This window comes from Gastrolobium bilobum, unplaced genomic scaffold (genome assembly GCF_033153095.1).
Source record: "Gastrolobium bilobum isolate Gb01-03AN ecotype WA unplaced genomic scaffold, APGP_CSIRO_Gbil_v1 utg17466, whole genome shotgun sequence".
NCBI lineage: Eukaryota > Viridiplantae > Streptophyta > Magnoliopsida > Fabales > Fabaceae > Gastrolobium > Gastrolobium bilobum.
The window spans coordinates 43,081-69,660 of NW_026895986.1; the positions used below are offsets into that span (position 1 = coordinate 43,081).

The 26,580-nt window shown below is 36.2% G+C and overlaps 2 protein-coding genes across 6 annotated transcripts; both read left to right on the plus strand.

Annotated features, from left to right (window-relative positions):
* The first annotated feature begins 8,727 nt into the window (after window positions 1–8,727).
* Window positions 8,728–18,785, plus strand: LOC133297137 (serine/threonine-protein kinase BLUS1-like). Of its 5 annotated transcripts, XM_061496216.1 has the most exons (21): window positions 8,728–9,049; window positions 9,131–9,510; window positions 9,604–9,648; window positions 10,858–10,939; window positions 11,069–11,137; window positions 11,322–11,492; window positions 11,571–11,636; window positions 12,542–12,610; window positions 12,696–12,741; window positions 12,847–12,902; window positions 12,983–13,230; window positions 16,277–16,413; window positions 16,527–16,621; window positions 16,690–16,728; window positions 16,821–16,914; window positions 17,143–17,222; window positions 17,320–17,371; window positions 17,457–17,512; window positions 17,702–17,766; window positions 17,869–17,920; window positions 18,125–18,785. In XM_061496216.1, exons 1-21 carry the CDS (start codon window positions 8,885–8,887, stop codon window positions 18,191–18,193), a joined length of 2,136 nt encoding a protein of 711 aa, XP_061352200.1. In that variant the 5' UTR covers window positions 8,728–8,884; the 3' UTR covers window positions 18,194–18,785. The 5 variants fall into 5 exon arrangements, with proteins under 5 accessions (XP_061352200.1, XP_061352198.1, XP_061352201.1 ...); XM_061496214.1 differs by having other exon boundaries at window positions 12,696–12,770; window positions 12,875–13,230; window positions 16,821–16,880; window positions 17,121–17,222; XM_061496217.1 differs by lacking the exon at window positions 16,821–16,914 and having other exon boundaries at window positions 17,121–17,222.
* A 5,568-nt stretch (window positions 18,786–24,353) lies between these two features.
* LOC133297146 (early nodulin-like protein 8) lies at window positions 24,354–25,032 on the plus strand. Its single transcript, XM_061496227.1, has 2 exons — window positions 24,354–24,552; window positions 24,641–25,032. Exons 1-2 carry the CDS (start codon window positions 24,354–24,356, stop codon window positions 25,030–25,032), a joined length of 591 nt encoding a protein of 196 aa, XP_061352211.1.
* The last annotated feature ends 1,548 nt before the right edge of the window (window positions 25,033–26,580 follow it).

Here is a 26,580-nt window from a genome sequence, read left to right on the forward strand (position 1 = left end):
ACAAGGATATACTCTAAAGCTCAAGCTCAAAAAGATTATCATGCTATTGTAACAAATATATGTGCCTATTAGCATATATAATAACATTTAGGACATATTGCTAGAATAACATAATCAATAAAATACGTAAGCATAACAACTAAATATCAAAGAATTCCCTAATTATCATGTATATAGCATTTAGAGCACAAAGAAGGATAGAAGTAACCGAATTTGAATTCTTTTAATTTAGAATATGGCTCTTTGAGATTATCATGAATATCCTTGTACTCTATCATGCTTGCATCCCTTCTTAGATGTTGGATACTTTCATGTTTTCCAAGTCTCAAGTTGAATAAACTTATTTCATTTGAATACATTATTGAGGTAGTTATAATCCTATAATTCAAAATACTTTTGGTATCCACTTTGGATCCATAGAGGTTAGTCATTGATCATCAATTCATTATGCTCTCATAAAGATCAATAATACCACACACAAATTGAGCATAATAAGTTAAATAATCAATTTAGCATTAAACACAAAGTCAATAACATTTTCACAGTTTCTTTTTCATAAACCCATAATCTTGTAATTAAAACTGGGAATTCATCAATACTTAAAAAATTCTGATTTTTTGTGTGTGGAAATAATAGGAAATTAAAACAAAAACACAACAAAAAGAAACTAGGCACAAAGCCTAGACCAGTAAACACCTATAATGTCACCATACAGACTATCAATACAACCTGACGGTGGACTATCAAATTCCTGAATTACCCAAGAGAAACCATAAGAGTAAGAGGCTAGAAAGTCCGCTACTCTATTTCCTTCACGGTGAATGTGAGACATATAAATCTGCCAATCTCGCTGCATCAAATTTCGAATACGATTCACCAAATTAGCCGCAGGGTAATCATCGTGGCACCCATTTGTAATGAGCTGTTGAGCTGAAAGAGAATCTCCTTCGAGCCAAACTTGCCTAAAACCTTTATCTCAAGCTAGCTCCAAACCAACCAAGCAAGCCCATAACTCAGCATGCAAAACTGTACCTGAGCCTAAATTTTTACAGAATCCGACGATCCAAGTTCTTGAGGCATCGCGAAAAACTCCTCCACACCCAGTCCTAGTATCATTAGCATCACATGCACCATCAACATTAAGCTTAACCCAATCCACAGGAGGACAATACCAAGCAACCAATCTCTCTATTCGATTCCTTGGTTGATTGCCCACTCCAAAAACAGGGTTAGCTGCAAGAGCGACACTATCTCTGAAACCAACTGCTGAACGGACAAGTGAATAAGCATTCTGGCGATCACCTTCAAAAACCCAAGAATTCCTACATTTCCAAATTTTCCAGGCTAAGATTCCAAATAAAAGAGGCCAGTCCAACCCCATCCCCCAATCCTTTGAGCTGTCTAAATTAGAAATGATCCAATTGTGCAGGTTGAGGTTGAAAAATTCACGCTGATTTATATGAGGCATTATCATGCACCATACTTCCTTTGATTGTGGACAGTCGCGAATAATATGAAGGATAGTTTCACTGGACTGATTACATCTAGGACACAGATCTGAAAGAGCCATATGACGGCGGAGTCTACAAACATTAGTCATCAGCTTCTCCCCTGCCATTAACCAAAGAAAAAAACGAATTCTTTCCGGCCCCTGCCATCTCCAAACACTTTCCCAAGAAAACTGTTGGATTGTAGTATCATTGATGGCTAATATTGCATATGCTGACTTAACAGTAAACTTGCCATCTGTCGTTCCATTCCAAATTAAATGATCTTGGCCATCTTGACTAGAAGGAGGAAGAAAATTCATAAATCGATGCAACACAGAATCTGGAAGCAATTGTCGAAGAGAATTCCATTTCCATTGCCCCAATTCATCCACGTAGTCCATCACCTTCTGAAGAGTATCACTAACAGAAAATTGAGAACCTGCATATGAGATCAAAGGACCACAATCGGGCAGCCAACTATCAAGCCAGAACATAGTGGACTGACCATTGCCTAACTGCACCCGACTATGATCCAAAAATTCTGAATTTTGGATATGTTATAGTACACATCTCAAGATTTCTAACAAGATGTAGATCATGTCAATCAGAGTTCTATAGCTCAAGATATGATCAGTTAAATTTGCTGTATTGAAATAGAGTATTTAACAAAATAATTATAATCATGAATTTACTGGGAACAGTGTACATATCCAAAAAAATTTAAAAATTTCCAGTATCAAACTTGATTGAGTTATCTTTGTAATGTCACTGGTTTCATGCTCAAAGAATTTGTATAGCTTAAGTTATGCTCATTTAAGTAAACTAGTCCATAACAGAGTTTATGACAAAATATCTATGTTCACGAGATCTCTGGGAGCATTATACTTGAATAAAAATTATGAAAATTTCCAAAATTAAATTTTGTCAAGTTATCCTTCAATGGCCACCGGTTTCACTCAAAAACGATTTCTGTAACTCAAGATATGCGTAAAACAATTCAGTTGTGTCAGAAATCAACATATAAGTGAACAATAATATATATAATCATGTTCTATTCATAATTTTCAACATTTAAACCAAGAACATATGATTTTATCCATTACCTAAGGCCTAAAAGATATATACCTCATATTCATTGGATTCACATGTGAATAAGCATAAGAGGTAATGATATTTGATACCTTGGCCTTTGTAATCAAGTGGAGACTTTTTCTTACCCATTGCTTCTCTCTTTGGATTTTGAACCTTCTAGGTTCCACCTTGCGCATGTGAAAGGCTTTGGCTGAAGTTCCATTATTTCTTTGATTGATAATTCCATCATTGGGCCTAGGAAGCATTTTTCTTGATGATTACTTTTTCTTTTGACCTTTTTGTCCATCATTTTGAGTAATTTTTTGCACATTGGAAAAGCTAGAAGGACTTTTTGGTACCCATTTCATCTTGGGTCCTTGAGCGTTAGGAATAACATTTATAGAAGTTTTGACAACCCAAAACAACTTATTTCTCATGTAAGAATTTCTTCTATGATAGCACAAATGAGAAATATGTCCTACTTTACCACAATAATTACATACAATGTGTTTGCAAGATAACTTGTTCTTTTCAAGGTCAACTTTCAAATTTTTGGCTTTCTTGCTATCATCATTATCCAAGCTATTATTTTCACAATCATTTATAGGTTTTCCATGTACAAAAGTATCATTATTATTTTCATTTTCAAACATGGAATATGAGCATGTAAGATTATCAATTATGGAAAGTTTGGATGATAATTCCTCAACTTGATTATCAACATCAATGCAATTTTTAAGAATGGTTGAGGGTTCACAATTCAAGGATATGTTCTCTTCTTGAAAATCATATATATTTTTCAAAGATTCAATTTGATTTTCAATGAAGCAAATACTTTGTATAGAAGCCAAATTTCTATTTTTCAAGTTCAACAAGCTATCATTCAAATCATCATATGCACATTGCAAATTATCGTTTAGGACTATAATCAAGGTTTGTATTATTTACCTCAACTTGAATGCCATCATTGTCACAAAGAGGTTTTGAGCTTCTTTGATCACTTTCAATCTCTTCTTGAGTGCATTCATCATCTTTTTCTTCTTCCAATGGGTTTTGCTCTTCTTGCTCTCTATATGCATCTTTATGCACAATATCATCATTGACAAGATAGATAATAATTAGAGTATCCCATATATCTTTAGCATTCATGCAATGTTTAATCTTAGCATATGCATCATCATATACACTTTTTCTAAGCATTTGCATAGCCTCAAGATTGAAGACAAAACATCTTTTATTGAAATCATTCATGCATTCTTCTATTTTCAATGAAAAATCTTTATCTATAACATGCCACATATAAAGATGAATTGATCGAATAAAAACTTCCATTCTTTTTACCCAATATTCAAAATCCTCAACATCAAATAATTGTGGTTTATCACATTCAAAGCCTTGCATTTTTTTGTTTAATTTAAAATTAAATTATATTTGAAGCCCCAACAAGGATCTTTAACTCTAGGTGGTTAAACCTCTAATTGAGCACTAAGCTTTGATACCACTTGTTAGGAATGTGGCTTCCATACTCAAGAGGGGGTGAATTGAGTATTACAAGATTTTCACAAAAGCCCCCTTCTAGTTTCTGAATAATCATTTCAAGCAAACTTTGATATGTAGAAAGCTAATCAATATATTCAGACAATCCATAATATATAATATATCACAATTAAAAAACTTATACTAGCACATACAAGATATCAGAGAAGCAATTAAAGTGCTAAAAATAAAGAGTTTAGAGTTTAGAGAATTGCAAACACAATATATCCTGGTTCGGTCACCGCCACTTGTGACCTACGTCCAGACTGAAGCCGCTTGATCAACTCTTTCACTAATGGTCAAGCTTCACGGGTGTTTGACAAACCTTTACAATCGTTCAAGACTTCAGGTTCTTGGATACCTTACAATCTCCAAGTTTACGGGTACTTGGTAACCTTCAATTCACTCTAAATTTACTTAGGTATTTGGCCACCTCTCAAACAATGGGTCTCACAACCCTTTCAACTCAAGAATACAAGGAGAGAAATATTTAGAAATGAATATACACTCTCAAAATGTGGATATACAACTTGAAGCACTATGGGTATATGAATTTTCAAGATATGAGCTCAAATATGTTTGATCTTTGAAAGATATGAAAGAATATGTAAGTGATAGTGTAGAAGCTCTCAAAGTATGCTTAATATGTGTAGGAATGATGCCCCAATGTTTTTGAGTCATTGGGAATGCATATATAGTGTTTTCATTGAAAACTAGCCGTTTATAGCCGTTGAAAAACTAGCCGTTTATAGTCGTTGGGAAACTATCCGTTTATAGCCGTTGGGATCTCATTTGAAAAACTAGCCATTTTATAGCAGTTTTGTAGCCGTTGGGATCACTTTTGAAAAATTAGCTGTTTTATAGTCGTTGGAATCTGTTGCAGTGGTAATCGATTCTCAACTTGACAATAAGAACACTGTTTGGTATTTTAGCTATAATTTGAGTTATATTCATCGGATTGATGTGATCTTGGTCTCGTTGGAAAGATAAAAGAGAGATCTACAACTTTTATGAAGAATACAAGATCCAAATCCGTCATCTTAGATACGAAAAATTGTATGGAAGGAAGCAGCGAAATTAAACAACAAATTTAAAGTTCAAAAGTGTTCTAGCTTGCTTCCAACTACTTTTTGTGAAAGATCTTGACTTGATAAATATGTTTTGAAGTTACAAAAATTTCAAGGATCTTTTCCATGAATTTTTCAAATTTCTTTAAAGTATATAAAGGTTATGATTATGCAATTTGAAAAACACATTTACTTTGAGAAAAACTTTGAGCTCATGCAATGCAATCTATCATATACCCTCACATATATTCTAAGTCCTAAAGATATATTCTAAATATGATTTTAGACTTAGCTTCATTTCTTGTGTCTTGGATCTTTTCTTGAACTTGATACTTTGACTTGTTGAATATGACAATGCTTGGCACTTTGTTGGTTTTGATCATTTTTCACCATGGTTATGATATTGAGCTTATCTTAGATGTTATCTATGGTTAGTTGTCTTTGATCTTGTTATTTCTCTTCTAATTATTCCTTGTTGCTCTTGGTCAAATGATCTTGCCTTTTTGTTGTTGCCACTTTGTTATCATCAAAACATACATTGTATCTACAACGCTGGTGGTGGTGGTGACGATAGTGGCTGCGACGATGGTGGCGGCTGTTGGTGGCGGCTGTTGGTGGCGGCTGTTGGTGGCGTGGCGGTGGCGTGGCGGTGGCATGGTGGTAATGGTGACGACAATTGCTGCGACGATGGTGGTTGTAATGACATGGTGGTGCTGGAGATAGCAATGACTGCGACGACGGTGGTGGTAGTTGGTGGCGGTGGCAATGGTGATGGTGGTTACGGTAGTGGCTGCGATGATGGTGGCTGTGGAATGGTGGTGGTGGTGACGACAGTGGCTGTGTTGATGGTGGTGGTGGCAGCGGTGGTGGTGGCTGTGGGTGCGACGACGGTGGTGGTAGTTGGTGGCGGTGGTGGCGATGGCGACGCTGACATGGTGGTGATGGTGACGGCGGTGGCTGCAACAATAGTGATGGTGGCGGTGGCAGTAGTGATGGCGATGGTGGTGGTGGTTACGACAGTGGCTGTGGTGATGATGGTGGCAACAGCGGTGGTGATAATGACATGGCGGTGATGGCGGTGGCTGCGACGACGATGGTGGTAGTTAGTGGCGATGATGGTTGGTGGCGGCGACAGCAATAGTGGCGACGATGGCGGTGGTAGTGGTGGGCTGGTGGCGTGGTAGTGGTGGCATGGTGGTGGTAATGACATGGTGGTGGTGGCGGTGGATGCGACGACGGTGGTGGTAGTTGGTGGCGGTTTGTGGCAGCGTCGGTGGCTGCGACGACGGTGGTGGTAGTTGGTGGCGATTGTGGTGGTGGTGGTGGTGGTTGGTGGTGGTGGCGGCGGTGTTGATGGTGACGGCAATGGCTGCAGCAATAGTGGCAGCGGCGGTGGTGGTAGTGGTCGTGGTGGCATGGTGGTGGTTGTGGTGATATGGTGGTGGTGGTGGTGATGGTGGCGGTGGAATCGTGGTGGTGGTGACAACGACATTGGTGGTGCGACGACATTGATAGTGGTGGTTGTGTCGAGATAATGGTGATGGTGGAGAGTAATTGAGATAGACAAGTGTTTCTCATTTTGTGCTAGGGAACAAAAAAGCAGAAATTTTTTGATTCTTTTTTCTGTTCCCCAGCACAAAAATTAAATCGGTTCATCCCGGGAACAAAAAATAAACCGATTTTACCAAACAAGTTTTCTATCCATTTTTGTTCCCGAGAACAGAAATTAAAAAAGAATTGATTCGTGGAAGGTTGTCATGCGCACCCTTAAAAAAGCATGTTTAGAAGCAAGTCATATGCTCTCTTTTTTTACATGTCGAGCCTATAAGCCTACAGACTGACCTATATCATATTATTTATTTTAAATAAAATAAAATAATATTATTCGTAGTAGTACCAAATGAGGATAGCTCAGTTGGTGCATGTGAGCTGAGTATGTGATGGAAGGACTTCAATCCTCACCAATACCACCTTTCAGAGGGGCATAAGATTTGTATCAATCTCTAAAGTAGTATTAAAATCAACATTTAGTGCTGGAGAAAGAGTTATTGATGCTTATCGTTCTAGCTTGGCTAAAGATACCATCCAAGCTTTAATATGTGTTGGAGATTGGCTACGTAATAAGTATGACTTGAAGAAAAAACAAAAGGCATATATTTAATCAATTGAAATTATTTTATAATTTAATTATATTTGATTAAATTTCAATAGAAATCTGACTTTATTTCTTATGTAAGAGAAATCAAGATCTCAGCAAGTGAGATTGCCTATATGAATATATTAAAAGTTTTTTTTATTTCTTAATAAGTGATAGAGAACCATGATTACCAAAAAAAAAAAAAGTGATAGAGAACCATAACTATTTTGCCCTTATAGGCCCTATTAGATGTGGACAAGTATCATCACTTTGTGCATGAGAAGTAAGATTCACTGTGATGAAATTATAATTGCCTTACCTTAAAGGATGCAACCCCTCATATAGGCATTAGAAGCTGGTTTAATTGGCTCGTCTTGTGTGACCGATCTAGAACAATTATGTATATATTTGGCGAGAGATGTATAAGAAGAATGTTAGGCGTATAAATAACACAATCGTTTCCTTGAACATACTCTATTTGTGTTGTATAATGCAGCCTTTAATTTAACCATGACTCTTATTCCCGATTTAGCAACAATGTCCAATAACAGGCCTATGGTTGGTTGCCTCGAGTGAGAATGGTAGGAAGACAACTGAATATTTTTTATTGTTTTTTATTCAATGACATTAATCACTCCTTTAGGTCAAGTTGCGGGTACTCAGACAGGGAGTGGGTCTACATAATATGATTAAAAACAGCGTTATCAAATTCGAACATGTGAGTCATCAACTTAGTCGAAGTACTGAGTTATAACTAGTGAATTATTAGTTTAACTGAATGAATTAAATACATATAATAAAATATAATAAATATAAAAATTAAAAACATTCTAATTAATAATTAGAGTTGGTCTAGTTATAAGTGCTATAGTTTATAATTCATATGATCCAGGTTCAAATTTCATTAGTGGTATTTTTCATATATTTTATGCAAAATTCTACAAAACCAATTTTTTTTTTTGAAAAACTGATGCTGGTTAAATTTGATTCAGGATCGGTTTATCAATTTTATACCAGATCAAGTGCACAATCAATTTAATACCTAAACATGATTAATTAAGGATCTGATTTACGGGTCAACCGATCAAATTGCCCAAGTTGGGTTGATTTTTGTAACACTAAATAAAAATAGTCGGTCGAAATAATTATCCAACCGTAATCCTCAAATTTCCATGCTTGATCCGAATTTAAACCCTGCTCCTAGTGTTTCATCCTTCCCAGGTTCATTATTCATGTTGTGCCACTTTGGCCTATCCTCGAATAATTTTTATGTTTGGTTAAACCAACTAAAAGTCAAGTGGTAATAAATAATAAATAGAGAGAGAGAGAGAGAGAGGGGACACGTCACCTGTTCGAGGATGGGATAACATAGCAGGCATTTACATTGCTTTTGGTTTAGTTTATTGCTGTCCTAAAATAAAATGGATTCTGATACCGGTCAGCCACTGGATTCAGTTAAGACATATCTTCTATCTACCAAACTTCCAAACCCAAGCCATTGAGTTAAGGTTTCAAGAGCGCGCGAACACACACACACACACACAGAGAGAGACACAACAACCACCAACTAACAGATAAGAATTATGGGAAGTCACGAAAGCTACTCTGCAAATCCCTCCGACTACAAGCTTCTAGAAGAAATCGGTTACGGTGCCACCGCCACAGTTTACAGAGCCATCTATCTTCCTTTCAACGAACTCGTCGCTATCAAATGCTTGGATCTCGATCGCTGCAACACTACCAATCTGGTTCCTTTTTTTTGTTTTCTTTCCCTTCTCAAATAAAATAAAATAAAATAATTGTTAATTATTGGTTTTAACACTTAACAGGATGAGGTACGTAGGGAAACTCAAACGATGAGCTTAATTGATCATCCAAATGTGATGAAGGCTCACTGTTCCTTTGGTGTGGAACGGAGTCTCTGGGTTGTGATGCCATTCATGGATGAGGGTTCTTGTTTGCACTTAATGAAGATAGCTTATAGCGATGGATTTGAAGAGGACGTTATCGGATCTATCCTTAAAGAAACTCTCAAGGCATTGGAGTACCTTCATCGACAGGGTCATATCCATCGTGATGTTAAGGCTGGTAACATTTTGCTCAATAGTAACGGCGCCGTTAAGCTTGCTGACTTTGGTGTTTCCGCTTGCGTTTTTGATAACGGCGATAGACAGCGTTCTAGAAACACTTTTGTGGGTACTCCTTGCTGGTTGGTAACTCAAAAATCTCTTTACTATCTCAAGTTTAAGCTCTCTCTTTTTGTGTGTCATGTTATGTAATTTGCCCTTTTCTCTTTATGCAGGATGGCTCCTGAGGTATTGCAACCGGGAAGTGGTTATGATTCCAAGTTAGTTATCCATTAAATTATTCTTATTTTATGTCATTACTATTAATCTGCTTTAGTATTCTGGGCATGAGTAAAGCACACTCTGCTTGGTTTTAAGTCCATTAAACAGATTTATTTATTCTTGTGTAATTGCTCAAAGAAGGTTGTAGCTTACTTCATTTGGAAGTTGTGTTTTTACATATGTTAGACCCCATTTTTCGGTGAGAGGGTCTAGAAAGTGTACACTAACAGGACTGGAATTAGTTAGGCAGTTAAAGTAGTTAGTAGGTAGTTAAATTGGAGGTTAGAATGACAGAGGAGTTGGAAAACTGAATTGAGTGGATTCAGTTGTAAACGGGGTAATAGTGTTAGAGAAATATAATACAAATATAATATAAAACCATTGATTGGGCCTTCCTCTTAATAGCTTGAGTTATTGGATTGAATTCGTTGCTTTACATAGAATTAGAGTCTCTGTGACTACGGGGTCACAAGTTTGATCTTTATAGCTTCCATTTTCTAGTGGAATTAAGTTAGCACAAGGTAGAACCAAGAAATACCAAAATATGGGCCTGTTTAATATTTGCACTTCAACATAGAAGGTTAGAATGACATAGGAGGGTTGGTAGCAGTTGTAAACGGGGTAACCCTCGAGAAGGTGATCTCTCCTTGAACTGCAATTCTCAGTAATAGGAAAATTCCAATTATCCATTCTTTCACTTATTTTATTTTATTTTTGCTTCTCTTAACCTGTTCCTCTACTGTTTCCTAATAAATTTGTGTTCTCCTATCTAAGAACCTCTAAAGAACCAATTCAACCTAAAAAGCTTTTGGGTTGAATTGGTTCTTTACATGGTATCATAGCCACAGTATCACGGATTCGATCCTCACCGCTCCTAATTTAATTAATAATTAATCTAGTCTTGTGGAGTTTCTTAGCACAGATAGGTGGGTTTGTGCATTGTTCACCCTTTAAGTCCAGTGGACTCTCGTGTGAGAGGGGTGTGTTAGAGATATATAAAACCATTAACGTAGCCTCACTTATAAGCTTAAGCTTTTGGGTTGAATTGATTCTTTACAGAACCTAACAACGTAGCTTCCGTTGGCTTCAATTCGTTCTTGTTCATTTTTTCGTAGATTGCCAAACACGAAACATCTGTTGTCTTGCTATTATAATGGAATAATGTGCCGAGTTTATTCTTATTGTTGAGGAGCATTATTGTTGCACAGGGCTGATATTTGGTCTTTTGGAATTACGGCACTCGAGTTGGCTCATGGCCATGCACCATTTTCAAAATATCCTCCAATGAAGGTATTTATATCATCTAGTGGTTGTTCAGAGATCATGTTTAGACAGAAGTTGGACATGGTCCCGATTCAAGTTCATGTCATATAATTCATAATATAGGGACAAAGACTAACTTTTGTGTTTCATGTATAGGTTCTTCTAATGACAATACAGAATGCCCCTCCTGGACTTGATTATGATCGTGATAAAAAGTTCTCTAAGGTATTGGTGTTCTTTCTAGCTTGACTGTTATGCAAGAATCATCGTTGTGATATTTATGGTTTTGTTTAGTTCTTTAGTAGTCATGGCATATAAGATTGACCTTTGATTCTGATATGGATTGCTGTGTCATAGTAAGTTTCTTATTTAATATTAGTCTAATTAAAGTATATCCAGTTGTGATCAGTCTTTTAAGGAAATGGTTGCTATGTGCCTCGTGAAAGATCAAACAAAGAGGCCATCAGCTGAGAAGTTACTGAAACATTCCTTCTTCAAAAATGCTAAGCCTCCTGAGCTCTCTGTAAAGAAATTGTTTGCTGACTTACCACCACTTTGGAATCGTGTAAAAGCTCTCCAGGTTGGCCACATGCTTTGGTGCAGGTTTTAAAATTTCTCTTTTACCGCTACTTTTGCTTGACTTTACAAATTCGTGCAGCTCAAAGATGCAGCTCAACTAGCACTGAAGAAAATGCCTTCTGCCGAACAGGAAGCAATATCTCAGGTAAAAGCTGATATTCAAATGTATATTTGTCACACAATGTAATATGTTCATTGATTGGAGCATTTTTATGAGTTGCTGATATAATCAAGTTTGCCATTGAAATGAGAAAGCTGACTATTTCTAGATTTGTTTATAGTAAACATGATTTGAAATGGGAGGGTTTTTCTGCACTTTGTCTCCAACCCTTATAAAAGTGTTTTAAAGTAAGACAAATCAAGAACTTCCTTTTGATAGCTAGGCATTAAAAGCTGCAGTTAACATCTAGGGTGTGTTTAGTACAGGAGAAATTTTTTGGTGACCGGGAATCATGATTAATGGGAATTCAGTAGAAATTGAGTTTACTTGGAATCTTACGAAAGAGGTGTTTGGTTCGCCAAAATATTACCGGGAATATTGGGTAAAAATTACTGATTCCATATTTGGTTTAGAATGAAATATGACTTGGAATATGAGGTTATTTTACAAAAATAACCCCAAACTATTTTTACTTTTGTAATTGATAGATTGGGTCTAGATTTTTATGTGTATTGGGGTATTTTTGTCTCAAAATTTATTGTTGTGCTTTCCCTTTTGCTTGGTATTCTGATTGGTATTCCGAATTACCATATTATTTTTGGTAATCTGAATAGTGATTTTTCTTTATAAATCAAATTACCGGTAATCCTTGGATATCCGGGAATCGTAATTTATTCCTTCTACCAAACGTGGTAATTACATTTACCAAAGAAGGATTACCGGTAATCCTCTTCAAAAACTTGAAACAAACACCCCCCTACTGTAATGTATATATGTTTCTCGTAGAAAACAAGAAAGATTATCACTTTTTTTTTTTTTTGGCAGTGGGGTTCATAGATAATAAATTTATAATTCGTTGGAATCTAATCCACTTCTATATTTTACTTTAGAGTGAATATCAGCGAGGAGTTAGTGCATGGAACTTTGATCTTGATGATTTGAAAGCTCAAGCTTCATCGGTATGGATTTATTCTGTTTGGATTTTATTTACTTGACTAGTTTGTGCCTTTATTTGATCTGAACCAATGTCTTCAATTTTGCTAGGTGAACGATGATGATGATATTATAGAGATGAGGGAAGAAGATGAAAACAATTTTTTCACTAATGACAAGGCTACTGTAAGAAGACCTTCCCACTAAATCTCAGTGTTGGTTCAACTGTTCTAAACTTTCTTAACCTTAAAGAAATCCAAATTCATCTGTTGTTTGTTTTGTCATGACAGGATGCAACTGATCCACAGTCTGGTGTTGGCAAAAAGAATTCAGAGAAAATACCTCAAGATAAGATAACATCACAAGTGGGTGGTATTGAAATACTACAAACTGAGCAGAGTGAATACTTGAACAAAAAGGAGAAGATTCTTGAAAGTGATCTCCAGGAACCTAGATTGCCCAAAAATTTTATTTGGAAGAGAAATGGATCGAACACGGAGACAACAACATTAACTGTAGAGAAGGACATGGGTAAGAGCAAGATTAAAGCTCAATCTGTGGAATGTCGTCAAACCCAAAGTGGGCCCCTGATGCCAGGCAGAGTTCTCAGTCATTCTTTATCAGAAAGAGGACGTACATTTGAAAGGTACATAGTATTTTTTTTATCATATGTTTTTTAGTTCTTGTTTTAGGCTATGATTGGAAGTTTTAGAGACTGCTTTTATGTAATATAAGAGAGTTTCCTTCTGAATATAAGTCTACCAAGCTTTATTAAATAATTCAATGAGTAAACCCCTATTTTCATCCTCCAAAAATACAAGCGTCGTCACTTTGTTACTCAAAAAATTTGTCATCAATTTAGTCAAAAATTGTACAAAGTGTCATCAAATGGTCCAAAATGATGACAGTTTGTATTATTGAAGGACTAAATTAATGACAAAAATCTTTGAGGTCCAAAATAATAATGTTTGTATCTTTGGAGACAAAAATTATAGTTTACTCTGATTCAATTTATGAGGTAAAATAGTTTTAGAAGTTTTTTTTCAATCAAAACGAAGTTAACCTCCCCCTCTCCCCTCATTACCCCCCAATTTTGAGGGAACAAAAGATGACTGAGGTGGATGCTTCCTCTTTCTGTCCCTTCCTCTTCAAATTTTAAACTTCCAAGCTAGGACAATTATTTCCTTCTCATCTTTGCCCCTTCCATCCCCTTCCCCTCGTTACCCTTTATCCACATAGACTTAATTGAGGAAAGACACGAAATGGAAGGTTTGGATTTGCCTTTTCGATCTTTTAAATTAATTTTTGTCTCAATGATTGACATTACTATCAGGTTAACATTACTATTAGGTTAAGAAGAGCCCTAAACACCAGTGAGGAAGATCTCCTTTGATGAGCTTAGTAATTACACTTTTAGGCTTAATACTATATTTTGACTTTAAATCTTAGGGCATTAGGTACCTTTGTTGTTCCACTTTCTTATATGATTCTCACTTCATCCATTCCTTTCCAAATTGGGTGGATCCATTTGTTCATGTGGAACATGCCTTACCATAGGACTTTTTTCTCCATGAGGATAGTGATACAATCTATTAATACCAGTAGCAATAAAACAGAAAAATATGCTGATATATTGATACTGAAAGCCTGTGATATAAACACTAATTGAAATAACAAAGATTGTCTCAGAAAAATGATAAAGGTGTAGAGCAATTCGAGGAGCCCTGCAGTCCTCCCAAAGAAGTCCCAAATTCCACGATATCCTTCTTCAGAGTGCAATTCCCATATTTAACTACCAAGGATTCCTTCCTTGTCATCATTCCCACCAATTCTGTTATCCACGTCAGCAATGCATGCACCATTCACCACTCTTGTATGATTTGCACCAGATGAGAGAATATTCCCCCTTAACAAATTAAGTGCTGACTCTGCATTAGGGAGAGATCTCCTGCAGCGTACTTGGGGACGTATCAGATAGCATCTACAAGAGCACCAACCACCATTTTTAGTACTCATTCCAGTTGAATCATAAGATTTAATACCACCTTTAGGTTAGAGGGATCCCATAATACCGCGGATCTCTTTCAATGGGATTGGAAAGGAATCACATTTGAGGGCTTGACCCATTCCTTTCCAAATTAGGCAGATCAATTTGTTCATAGGAGACATTCCTTACTATAGAGCTTCTTTCTCCATGGGGGTAGCATCTACAAGAGCACCAACAAACATTTTTAGCACTCATCCCAGCTGAATCATAATGATAGGTTAGAAGAGCCTATAATACTAAGGAGATCTCTTTCAATGGGATTTGCGAGGAACCACACTTGAGGACTTTATACCATCTTTACCCAAAACCTTAAGAGTATGTCCATTCCTTTCCAATAAGGGATTTCTTCACCCATACTCAAATTCCCAACAGTTACTGCTTTATAGAACTAATGGCATGATGTTTAATGTGATCGTGCTTTCGTGATGCTTTTTATTTTGTCTTTGCTATTGATCTAGAACCTATGATGCATGGATACAACAAAATTGGGTGTGTATTGCCGTAGCCATATCAAATGCTGATACATTCATATATATCGTTAAAGTATTATAAGTTGAGTACCTGACATAATATTACTTCAATACATCAAAGCGTTTCACTTCTAAAATTTTTAAGGAAAAAAGTTTGAACTAAGTAATGTTGTAGCATTCTGATTTATATTGTGAGTTTTGTCATAGTAACTCACCATCATGTGGAAGGAATGTAGAATATGATAGAATGAGGATGCACCTTCAAAAACAATATGATTGGCATATGATTGAACCTATGCGTATATAATGCTGGACAGTAGTGGAAATCACAATAAACATAGGACAACTATAGATGAACTGAAAGACATCTCATTATATTCTTCCATTAACTCAAGCAATACAGAATTTCAGTGACAGATTCCTAATTACTGACTCCAACCTATCACATTGTGATAGAGAATTACAACTAAATCAAACAGTGAATACAAACAAAGCAAATACAAAAAGAATAACAATGACAATGCAGAAAATACAACTATGACAGTAACCAAGATCTCAACTCACCATTCAAGACCAACATATCTAGGCCCCAAAGAGATCCCAAAAGATCCTTTCCCAAGTCCAGCTCCAAATTCACTCAATACATGCATACCCACATTACACACACTGCCTACCTTTTATTCTACTCACAGAATATTCTAAAATAACTAACTAACTGACCCACTTAATTTTAGGCCCATCAACATATGTTCATTTTGGAATTGCAGTTGATAGCGGGAAGAATAATTCATTAAGTCTGCTATTTATTTTTCTTTAGGGTTAAGGTGGTGCATAAAGTTTCTAATTTAGAAAATTAATAAACATTAGTGACATGGGCAGTCAATTTTATTAATTTTTTGATTATGAATTCTAACAAAAGTTTTATCTAAAAGAAGTAGGCTTGAAGTCTACGGCGAAGAATTTATAGGCTAGAGAATCCCATTTTTCCCTTTTATCTTGCTTGAGTTGTCTACGACTATACATTGTTGTAAATTTGTAATTTAAAAATTAAATCAATGAATCCATTGTTGTGTGTCTATTTCTGTTTCTTACTGTATCCACAGTGATTGTGGTTACTTGTTATAATTGTCATGATATTTTGCTAGATGTAACATTTTATGCTTTATTAAATTTAGGCTTGAGAATGGAAATCAATTACCAAGTAAAAAATATAATCATGAACTGCGACGAGCTCCAAGTTTTAGTGGTCCTTTGATGCTTCCAACTCGGGCTTCAGCAAATAGTTTATCGGCTCCAATAAAGTCTTCTGGAGGTATTAAATTATGCTGTGTACGCTGTAAGGCTATGTGCAGAAATTCTAGTATTTTTTGAACCAAACCATCTTAAATTCTTTTATTTTAATTTGGTTGGCACCACTCTTGGTAGGATTCAGAGATTCCTTGGATGACAAGTCTAAGGCTAATCTAGTGCAAATTAAAGGGCGATTCTCTGTCACGTCAGAAAATTTAGATATTGTGAAGGTATGCTTTATTCTTACAGTAGGGTTGCCCTATCATTCAACCGTAACTGACTTAATGTCGTGCCACAGGATATTCCTTTAAGTTCAGTTTCACGCCGATCTTCACAGGTTAGTTGTTGTTCTAATTGATTATCATTTATATAGTTATGCTCTATTTTTTTTCCTTATCTGATGTTATGTTCCTGTTACATTTGATATAGGGATCAGCACTACGGAAATCTACCAGTGTTGCTGATTGGATGTTGGATTTGAAACAAATGGTTTGTACACAAGCCATTTGCATCAAACCTAACTGTCTTGTTTATCAGCATTTTCTGCCATGTTTATTCGAAATTTGGTTAACGCTCTCAAAACAACTTATAAAATAAGAGACAGCTCATTTTCAATTTTGTGAAATTTTTGCTTCTCGGGTTGGTTGCAGAGCATCTAGGATGTATCATTTATTACTTGATTTGATATATAAGGCTTGTCTGTCTAATATTGAATCCATTTCTCTTCAGCCAATTGGTCAGGCCGCCAAAGATTCTGCGGCTACCAATATCTCTCCGTCACTTCTTATGCCTCACCTTCAAAATCTTTCCCAGCAGACATCTATTCAACAGGTGAGAAAAGTGTATGTGCTATTGATAGAAGTTTGATCGTCATAAATATAACTTGGGCCAAATTATAGTCTCATTGGAAAGTTCTATTTCATTCCAGGATCTTATAATGAATCTGTTAAATAGTTTGCAACCTGCTGAAGCAATTGATGGTGAGTGAATGATTTTTCATTGATTATGTTTGAGGCAATTCTTTATGGTATTGAATGACATAATGAGTCAATCAATTTTTCTCAGTATCTCAGAATGGAAAGTTGCCACCATTACCTCACAGTTCAGAGATCAATGGAAGTGTGAGTAATTTTATACTTGATTTATCCCTTTAACTGGTATGCATAATTACTCTTTAACTACTATATGTATCAATTTTCTTGGAAAAACTAGTCAATCTTGTTTTCCTGACACAAGTCACTAGTAAATCCTATAATATAATGATTATTCATTAGCTTGATGTTTTCCTTTGAAATTTGTGTCGTTTATAGGTTGATGTAGCAGCTTCAGAAAGGGAACGTCTTCTGCTGGTCAAAGTTTCAGAGCTTCAGACTCGGTTAGTTATATCGGTTTGAAAATGCTTTCTTAGTAATTCCTTTTCTTTGACTTCCAATAGCTTATTTAACTCCCTCTCTTCCTGCCCCATCTCATGTTACAGGATGATCAATTTAACCGATGAACTGACTGCTGAGAAATTAAAATACATGCAGGTAAATTTGTGTAGATGCTTTTGTATGTGGTCGTCCTCACTTTCTTTGTTTTATTCCATAAAATTTCACTTATGCAGGCTTTGCTTGCATTACGTAGTCATAGCCCATGTGGGATGCTAGTTAGATAAGCAATTCACGTACGATATGATATGCTAGAACTTAAAAATTTGAGAAGAACTAACTAACAATCTGGTTTTGGAACAGTTGCAACAACAGCTAACAGCTTTCTACAGTCAGGAGCAAAATGGGGACAGAAGAGAGGAAGTTGCATGAAAGTTGATTGATTCTGATCATCTTTCATGAAGCACATGTACATCCATTTGTGATTGAGAAATGATAGATGAACTTCATTCTTTCTCTCTGTGCCAAAAGAGAACTGCTTTTTGGATACTGAAAATAAGAGCAGCATAACTTCCCCTTGTGATCAATAAGGTTATATGAAGATCTATAGGCCAGCAAGGGAAAATAAACAAAAATGGTACGTGAAGGATAGTCTCATTATTTATTCATTCAAATTTCCGATGTACCTGAGCTTCTCTGATGTATCATGCTACAATCTACTAAGTTTGCAGATGAATTACGGGTTGTTGCCATAAGAAAGTTTTGGGGACATAACCCCTGGGGTATAATTATATCACTACACATTGAATAGTTATTATTATTATTAGTAGGGTTAAGTGTTTAACTTATTAGAGGAGGTAAAATTATCAATCACTCCCACAACGATACAATTTTGGGGTTGGTGAGTTTTATTTTTTTTTAATTTTATTTGGGGTTATACTTATACGGGATTATTGTATTGTTCTATCTACTGTACAGGTTGTATCTTTAATGAAATGTTGGAGCTACTAAAATGTAGGGAACAGTGACCAAAGTGTCATTGTTCCACAACTTATTTTCTTAAATGCCACGCCAACAATGCAATTTACCAGTCTGCCATGAGAGCAAGTTCGCGCAGAGTAGTAGTGAACTAGGTATGATGATGTGTCACGTTTCTGGTGGACACGTAATTCGCTACTGACACAAGCGAACTCTGCATCATTAAATGCTGACACGCTGGACAAGTTCACTTGGGGACAAGGCGAACTACGTGTGACAGGTGTCTCACATGCACATGGTTCGCTGAGGGGCATGGCGAACTATGTGCCATGTGGCACCACCCCCAAAGTCCGCTGACAGGGCTAGCGAACTTGGGAACAATTGTCAACAGCTGACCAAGTTTGCTGGACCAAGAAGCGAACTTGGTGACACGTGGCAGTTCCCTGGTAGTTCGCTGCATGGGCCAGCGAACTACCTGCCGACAGTTACAGTTCGCTGGCCAGCATAGCGAACTTGTTGCTATTTAAACCCACCCCCTTTTTCCACTTGCAATGTGTTCTTCTGGTGCGATTGTTGGGAAAAGAAGCCAATGTTTTTTTTTTTGCTACTTCTGTCTAATTTGTCAACAAAATGAGTGATTGTATGAATGATATAATTGCCATTTTATATTACAATGGGAGGAGATATATTGGACCAAACGGTCAAGTCTTCGAAGGAGATATGAAGATGTTCCGCATGAGCGCCCATTGCAAATATAATGACCTGAAGAAAATTATATACAAGAAGTTGAGATTACAACGTGGTCAGTCCCTCTCTCGACTGATTGTTAGATGCGCCTCCGGTAACCCGGTCCAGTGGGTTTCTGTGGAGGTTGTGGAGGATGAAGACATCTCGTTATTAGTTGACGCATTTCGACAGCATGGGCTGTCGTCATACATCAAGTTATATGCGGAACTAAACACTGGTGAAGAGGCAAGCACTCAAATCTCCGTCCCTACCAGTTACGACATAGACATTAACCGGGAGTCGGTGGATAGTGCGAAAGCTATGCCTGTGTCACCACCCCCGCCACCATCACCCCCACTAACAATGCATCAGATGTGATTCCTGCGCATGACATATATGATCCCTCGTGGCGTACTAATAGTTCTGAGGAAGGGGTTGATGAAGGTCTTGTTCCTGATAGTGATTCATCGGATACAGAGGTTGAGGTTCATGACACAACATTAATATAAAAAATTTATAACCTAAATTTAAACGCTATAAACAATAGCAAACAATTCATATTACTAAATAAAGCATTAATATAAAATATTAAACTACTAACATTAACATGCATATGGCTTACTCATAATTGTGTCTTCTAACCTAATGTTTCATCCTATATATGATAATTAACAACATTTAAATAACAATAAAAAGATGTAAAAAAATTAATTAAACCATAATTTACTAACCTCAAATGAAGAGAGATAAATGAAATGAGAGAGAAAGAAAAATTAGAAAGGAGGAGAGTGAGACAAGAAAAATGAGAGAGTGACAGGGGGAGAGTTTCGGGTGGGGAGGGGGAAATGGGGGGGGGGGGTTTATATAGGGCTCTGGAAATTAGCCGTTGCACCAAGTTCGCTGGGGGGCAGCGAACTTGGTGCATGTCAACCACGTGGCCTGCTAGCCGTTGGACATAGTTCGCTAATGTGGCTAGCGACCTTTGTTGCATGCAAGACACGTGACTTGACAGGTGAGAAGGGGCTCAACATTTAATGCTGCAGAGTTCGCTTGTGTCAGTAGCGAACAACGTGTCACCAGAAACGTGACACATCATCATACCTAGTTCGCTACTATTCTGGGCGAACTTGCCATCGTGACAGACTGGTAAATTGCACTGTTGGCATGGCATTTACGGAAATAAGTTGTGGAACAGTGGCACTTTGGTCACTGTTCCAAAATGTAGTTTGGTATTAGATGTGAACTGAAAAGTAAATATGACTAAGGAGAGAGCGGGTGGGGGGAGGGGGGAGATAAAGAGAGAAAAGTGAAACATAATCTTATTTGAAAGATTTTAAATTAACCTAACAGAGATTTTTAATTTAAAAAAAAATTATTTTAAATTAATTAAAAGTAACTCATCCTATCTTACTTTAATTTTAGGGCTTTACTTCTCTAATGTAATAAGAGATAAGTTATCTTATGTTATGAGACAAATAAAATGAGGAACACCAAATTTTTTTAAAAAAAAAAATAGGCACTTCTTTTTATGTGATTGTAATATAAGATATGAATTTCATTCAACATAAGAATATAATTTTTCTTAATTTTAACCCTTAATTTGTTGTTCTCTTTTCTTCTTTTACTAAATCATCCAATCAAGAATTACTCTACCCCCATACTTGTCTTTCTCATCTGTGTCTCTTTAGAAGACATCCAGAGATAAAATGAGTTAATTTTCGGTGCAACAGGAGTATTTGTATTTTTTTTTGTTAAAAAGAAAAAAAAATATAGGATATAAGTAAAAATAACTGTTCCGGATGGCCCACATCTGGGCGGTCCAGTGATTCAGGCCCAAGTCCCCTTACCACCTCCACGTCAGTCCTACTGACCAATAAAATACCAACCCTTCATTTATCCTGTCCCCTAGGCGACAACACCTCCGAGGTGAGATACCAATCCAGCTGAAGATCGCCCCAGGTACCATAAGTAGTAACCCCCTCCCACAGAGATAACATCAGCAACTGCCACCTCCAATGCAGTGACTGCACCACTGCTACCACAACAGTGTCAGTCATCCCTAGCATCCCCCGAGGAGGGTTGACCCCTCTCACCTACCCACTCCAGGCACCCCCTCTCAAGACCAGAGGGGGGCATCTTATGTATCGTTATCCTGTTAGTTTACAAGCCTAGAAGTCTCTCACACACACCCCTCTATCACTTAGCAATATTCATACTTGGGACACTGCTGCCTAGCTTGGTTTTTACCTGTGCTAGTGATATAACTCATATAGTGATCTTCATCCCCAAAGGGAACATATTGTGCTTGTAGATCCCAACGGTACAATAACCATAAAGATGAAAATAGTGTAAAAATATTATTTTTTATCATATTTAATAAATGATTACCGAGTACTCGGTAGAATAGGAGTATCGAAAATATTTTCGAGAAAACAAAGAGCAGAAATTAAAAAATAAAATAAAAACTGAACAATGATAAAAAAAAAAAAAAAAAATTCTAAATCGATCAAAGTAAAAATTTAGATATTTAATTTCAAAAGCTTTGATCACGTATTTCCATTTTGCCAACCATGTGATGTGCCTGAACAATTTGCTTTGTATTGTATTGTATCTCTGCTACATGTGATAATGTGACACCGCCAAACACAAAACAAAACCTTATAAACAAATATAGACTGCCAACTTGCCCATGTGCACATTATAAGCCTAATAATAATTGACCTATATTCCAGTCTTAACCCTCTAAACTCGTCAAACACCTAATGCTATGCATTCTGTATTTTTACTCACGACAAGTCATAAGTCTCATTTGCGAGGTCATTTTAACCTTAACCATCTATTTTCCACGCCTGACCTCTCCGTTCACATCCCAACGAAATCAATCATATACTACTAATTTTTTTTTGGAGAATGTTCAAATATATTCAATATGATTTAAAATGACTTCCCCTTTAGTCTTTTTTTATCACTTAATTTTCTTGTGATTCTTTTTTTCCCCATTTAAATCGATTTAAACACCATTTAAAATTGCTTTAACTCTTTAGTTTGTCCCTGTAAATAATAAATAGATGTTAGATTTTTCTTCACTCTTTTACTATGCCTCAATTTTAAATATCAAACCATCCTTTTGTATGAGGTTGAAGTTTGAAATAATTTAAAATAATGAAAAAGAGTTAGATTATATATTGTTAACATATGATAATTTTGACATATTATTATTTATAAATAAAAATTTAGATGCACTAAGACAAAAAAATATCTAAAAAAAAGAAGCGATATAAACAAAAAGGAATAAGATCATTTTATATCAGTATTATGGTATAAATTATACTCTTAATATTTAGTATTTGATCTACATGCATATAATAGCTCTAATTTATTAAACATGTGATATGTTAAATGCAAATAGATCATATATATATATATTTGATATATTGAAGTATAGACAGAAAACAGTGAAAAAGAAAACAGAGAAAAAATTAGATAGGAAAGCTCTTAGCGAGTCTGTGCATGTTTAGAAAAAAATCACACCCCTACTGTCGGCCTGAAGATGACACCATAGTCCTACGAGGGGGGAGGGGGTTGAGAAGTGAGCCTCATCAGGTAACTCTAGGTGCATTAACAGATAGTTTGCCAACCAATCTGAGCATTGGTTGCCCTCCCAAAGAACATACATAAACCGAACATTTCATTGACTACTAGCAAAAGCTCGTATTCGAGTCACTAGGTGGGACTCACGAGCTTCATTGCCTTAGAAAATAATGCAATGACGGTTTGACAGTCACTTTTAACCAAAACATTTCTCCAACCTGTCTCCCAAGCTAACTTCGGCTCTTTTAACATACCCCACAGTTTCGCTTATAATACAGCACAATGTCCAATTCTTACAGCAAACGCTATATCCAAACTCTCTTGTGGTCAAGGAGAAGCCCTCCACAAGCTGCTTCAGTCGTTTGACCCTTTTAGGCTCCATTTGTATTTAATTTAACATACAGAGTCAAAAGAGGCTGCCAGCTAACATCCTTAGAGAAATGAAGTCGTAACCTTGGCTTTGTGTCTGTAAAGGAAAGTTGTATCTCCTTCTAGTAGTCAAGGATTGGCCGAGCAAGGTGGCGATCCCCATTGGTAGAGCTATCGTGGGTCACTTCGTTTCTCTAGCGCCAAATATACCAGCAACAAACAATGTATAAGGAACACGAAACAAAACCTCCCACACCCATGATACCGCATCTCCAATTATCAATCACTCAATCATCCCAATTGGCATCAAAGAACTGAGCTAGTGTATCATATGGTAAGGGACCATACCATATATCACGGATCACCAGACAATCTAAAAAAATATGCAGCAAAGACTCTCTCTCCTACTAACAGATTGGGCAAAGAGGGTCCGCCACGGACCATGAGCTGATACAATCTTTTGTGGGCAAACTTTTGAGTTGTAATCTCCAGAAAAACATTTGAATCCATTAACGCCCTTTCTATTTTCACAGCTTAATCTAAACTTCCTTAGAGAAATTGCTATGTTTCATTAGGATTGATCTAGTGATGAGGAATTTGAGTAATTTGTATTAAATTATGTGATCAATTTCAACAGATCAAATATTAAAATTAAATATAAGATTATTTATTCTTATATCTGTTTGATCGTGCCTCAAATAAGAATATGTAATATTTAAACTTTATGCTAAACTTTTCAATCTTTCAATTAATGGGAGGGCACCCAGGTAAATTGACCATTAAGTGGACCCTTTCTGAAATCATTATCAACCTTGCAGTCCCCAGATTCAAACCAATTAGATGTCTCATTCTCCCTCCGTACTGGGTTCCTGGTTCAGCTCCTAAATCTAAGAAAATCGAGGTTAGTGTGATGATGAGTATAACCAATATGCCCAATCTTAGAAGTCCCAGATTTAACTGCGTCTTTGTGTCTCTCTTGCTTATGTTGCTCCAAATCCAAACCATTGTGCTATGCTACCAATACAAAGTTGGAGATCTAGATTCCTGGGGGTTACCCACTTCAGCAAATTCACAAGTCTATGACAAATGGTCCAAATATCACACCCTCAAAGTTGGTGATTCACTCTGTAAGTCCATACTCCATTCTATACTAGTACATAGTTTACTCGTTAACATTAATTTTTTAGCTCATTTTTTTTTTACATATGAATACAGTGTTTCTATACCCACCAAGTCAAGATTCGGTTATTCAAGTAGCAGAGGAATCATATAAGAGTTGCAACCTTAAAGATCCAATCTTGTATATGAACAATGGTAATTCGCTGTTTAATATTACATCAGAGGGGGTTTTCTACTTCACCAGTGGAGAAGTTGGTCATTGCCAAAAGAATCAAAAGCTTCAAATATCTGTGGGTGTTGGGGGAAATGTAAATGCACCTGCTCCAACTTCATTAGCACCTTCCTATCCCACTGTATTTGGCACCATTCCTGTTTCTCCTTCTTCTTCTTTATCTTCAACTTCTTCTTCCTCACCTCACCTTACTTCAACTTTTCCACTCGTTATCATTGGATTCTTGTTATGTTCATTTCTCTCTAGCTTGATGTGACAACCTATCAGTAAAGACAACTCAGAAATATTCAGAGTGATATTGTTTTTGAACTTTTTTTCTTTCTTTCATTCTTTTCACAATGCTCTGGAATTGGTGATATTGGTTTTTTCACTTTTTTTGTTTTACGTATAAAGTTTCTTAAATTGTATTCCTTTCATCAATGTATTGCAATAGTTATAATTGGAGACTACGAATGCCATTATGCATGATGGGTGGCTTTTTTTTTTGTCTTTCTATTCTGGCAGAGAATAATATATTATATATGAACTGTGAAAAGAATAAACAAAGCTTTTTGAATCTCGCTCATTCTTTGTTCATGTGATGAGCAACTAATAGAGGTAACACTATTTTCTTTCCAAATTTAAAGGTAATCGAACGATTGGTCCGAAATTTATAGCTGTTGCGACAACCAATTAGGTGAGGACTTCCTAAAAGCAAAGGGAAATAAAAGAAAGCATACAAATTAAAAAAAAAAAAAAAAAAAAGATATATAAAACTGAAATTAGCGACAGCTTTGCCAGCTGGGAATGTGCGTTGGGTGGGGCATTGTCGGTTAATAATCAACTCCAGTGTCGGTACCGCGTCAACTGTTGGGTGATTCCAGTTGTAGAATGTGTTCAACACTTCGAAGTTCGAAAGATTTACCTTTTATTTTTTGAACGTTGTAGTTCAATTATCGAAACGTTTGACCAAATTAAACTCCTGCTCAGAGATTTACTTCTTTCATTTTTTATCCTAGTATTTCAATTATCGAAACGTTTGAGCATATTAAGCTTCTAAACAACGCGCAACTGGGTGTGTTTGTACGAGGTGTTCATCAACCGATCTAAACCGCGATGATCGAACCGAAAAATCAATAATCGAATAAATCGAAAATCGAAAAATCAAAAACAAAAAAACTGCAAATTTTAATTGGATTGTATCGGTTTTTAGATCGGTTTTACCGATCCAATATATTAATTTCCCTCTACCTACTTGGTTCTTTTTCTAATCATAGTCCAAAAATTTATAAACCCAAGACCCATTAACCTATCAACTAAACCCAAAAAAAAATCTAGTAACGTCTCATTAACAAAATTTTATTTTTGTAGAGCTTAATATCTCATTGCTACAAAAAATCTATATTATAGTTTACTAATGCTTTTGTATTTCAAAAAAAAAAAAAAAAGAATTACAAAGTCAATATATACAAAAGATGTTATTTGCATAGTAATCATGAAATAAATTTTAGGATTTTTTAAAAACCAAAAACCGATCCAATCCAAATCGAAAAAAATTGGATTGGATCGGATTTGAAAAAAAAATTCTAACCGAATGGATGATTATATGATTAAACCGAAGGTATTGGATCGGATAATTTTTACTTCCAAAATCGATCCAATCCAAACCGCGAACACCCCTCGAACGCAACATACAACTATTCGTTGTACTGCGCTCTCCAAATGTACTTGTTCCCATTGACTCTGTAGTAATAAGATCAGCAAGCCCCTATTTGGCGATTCCAGGCGCAACTGTTCACGGACATTACGGAGAAATCCTTTCGAA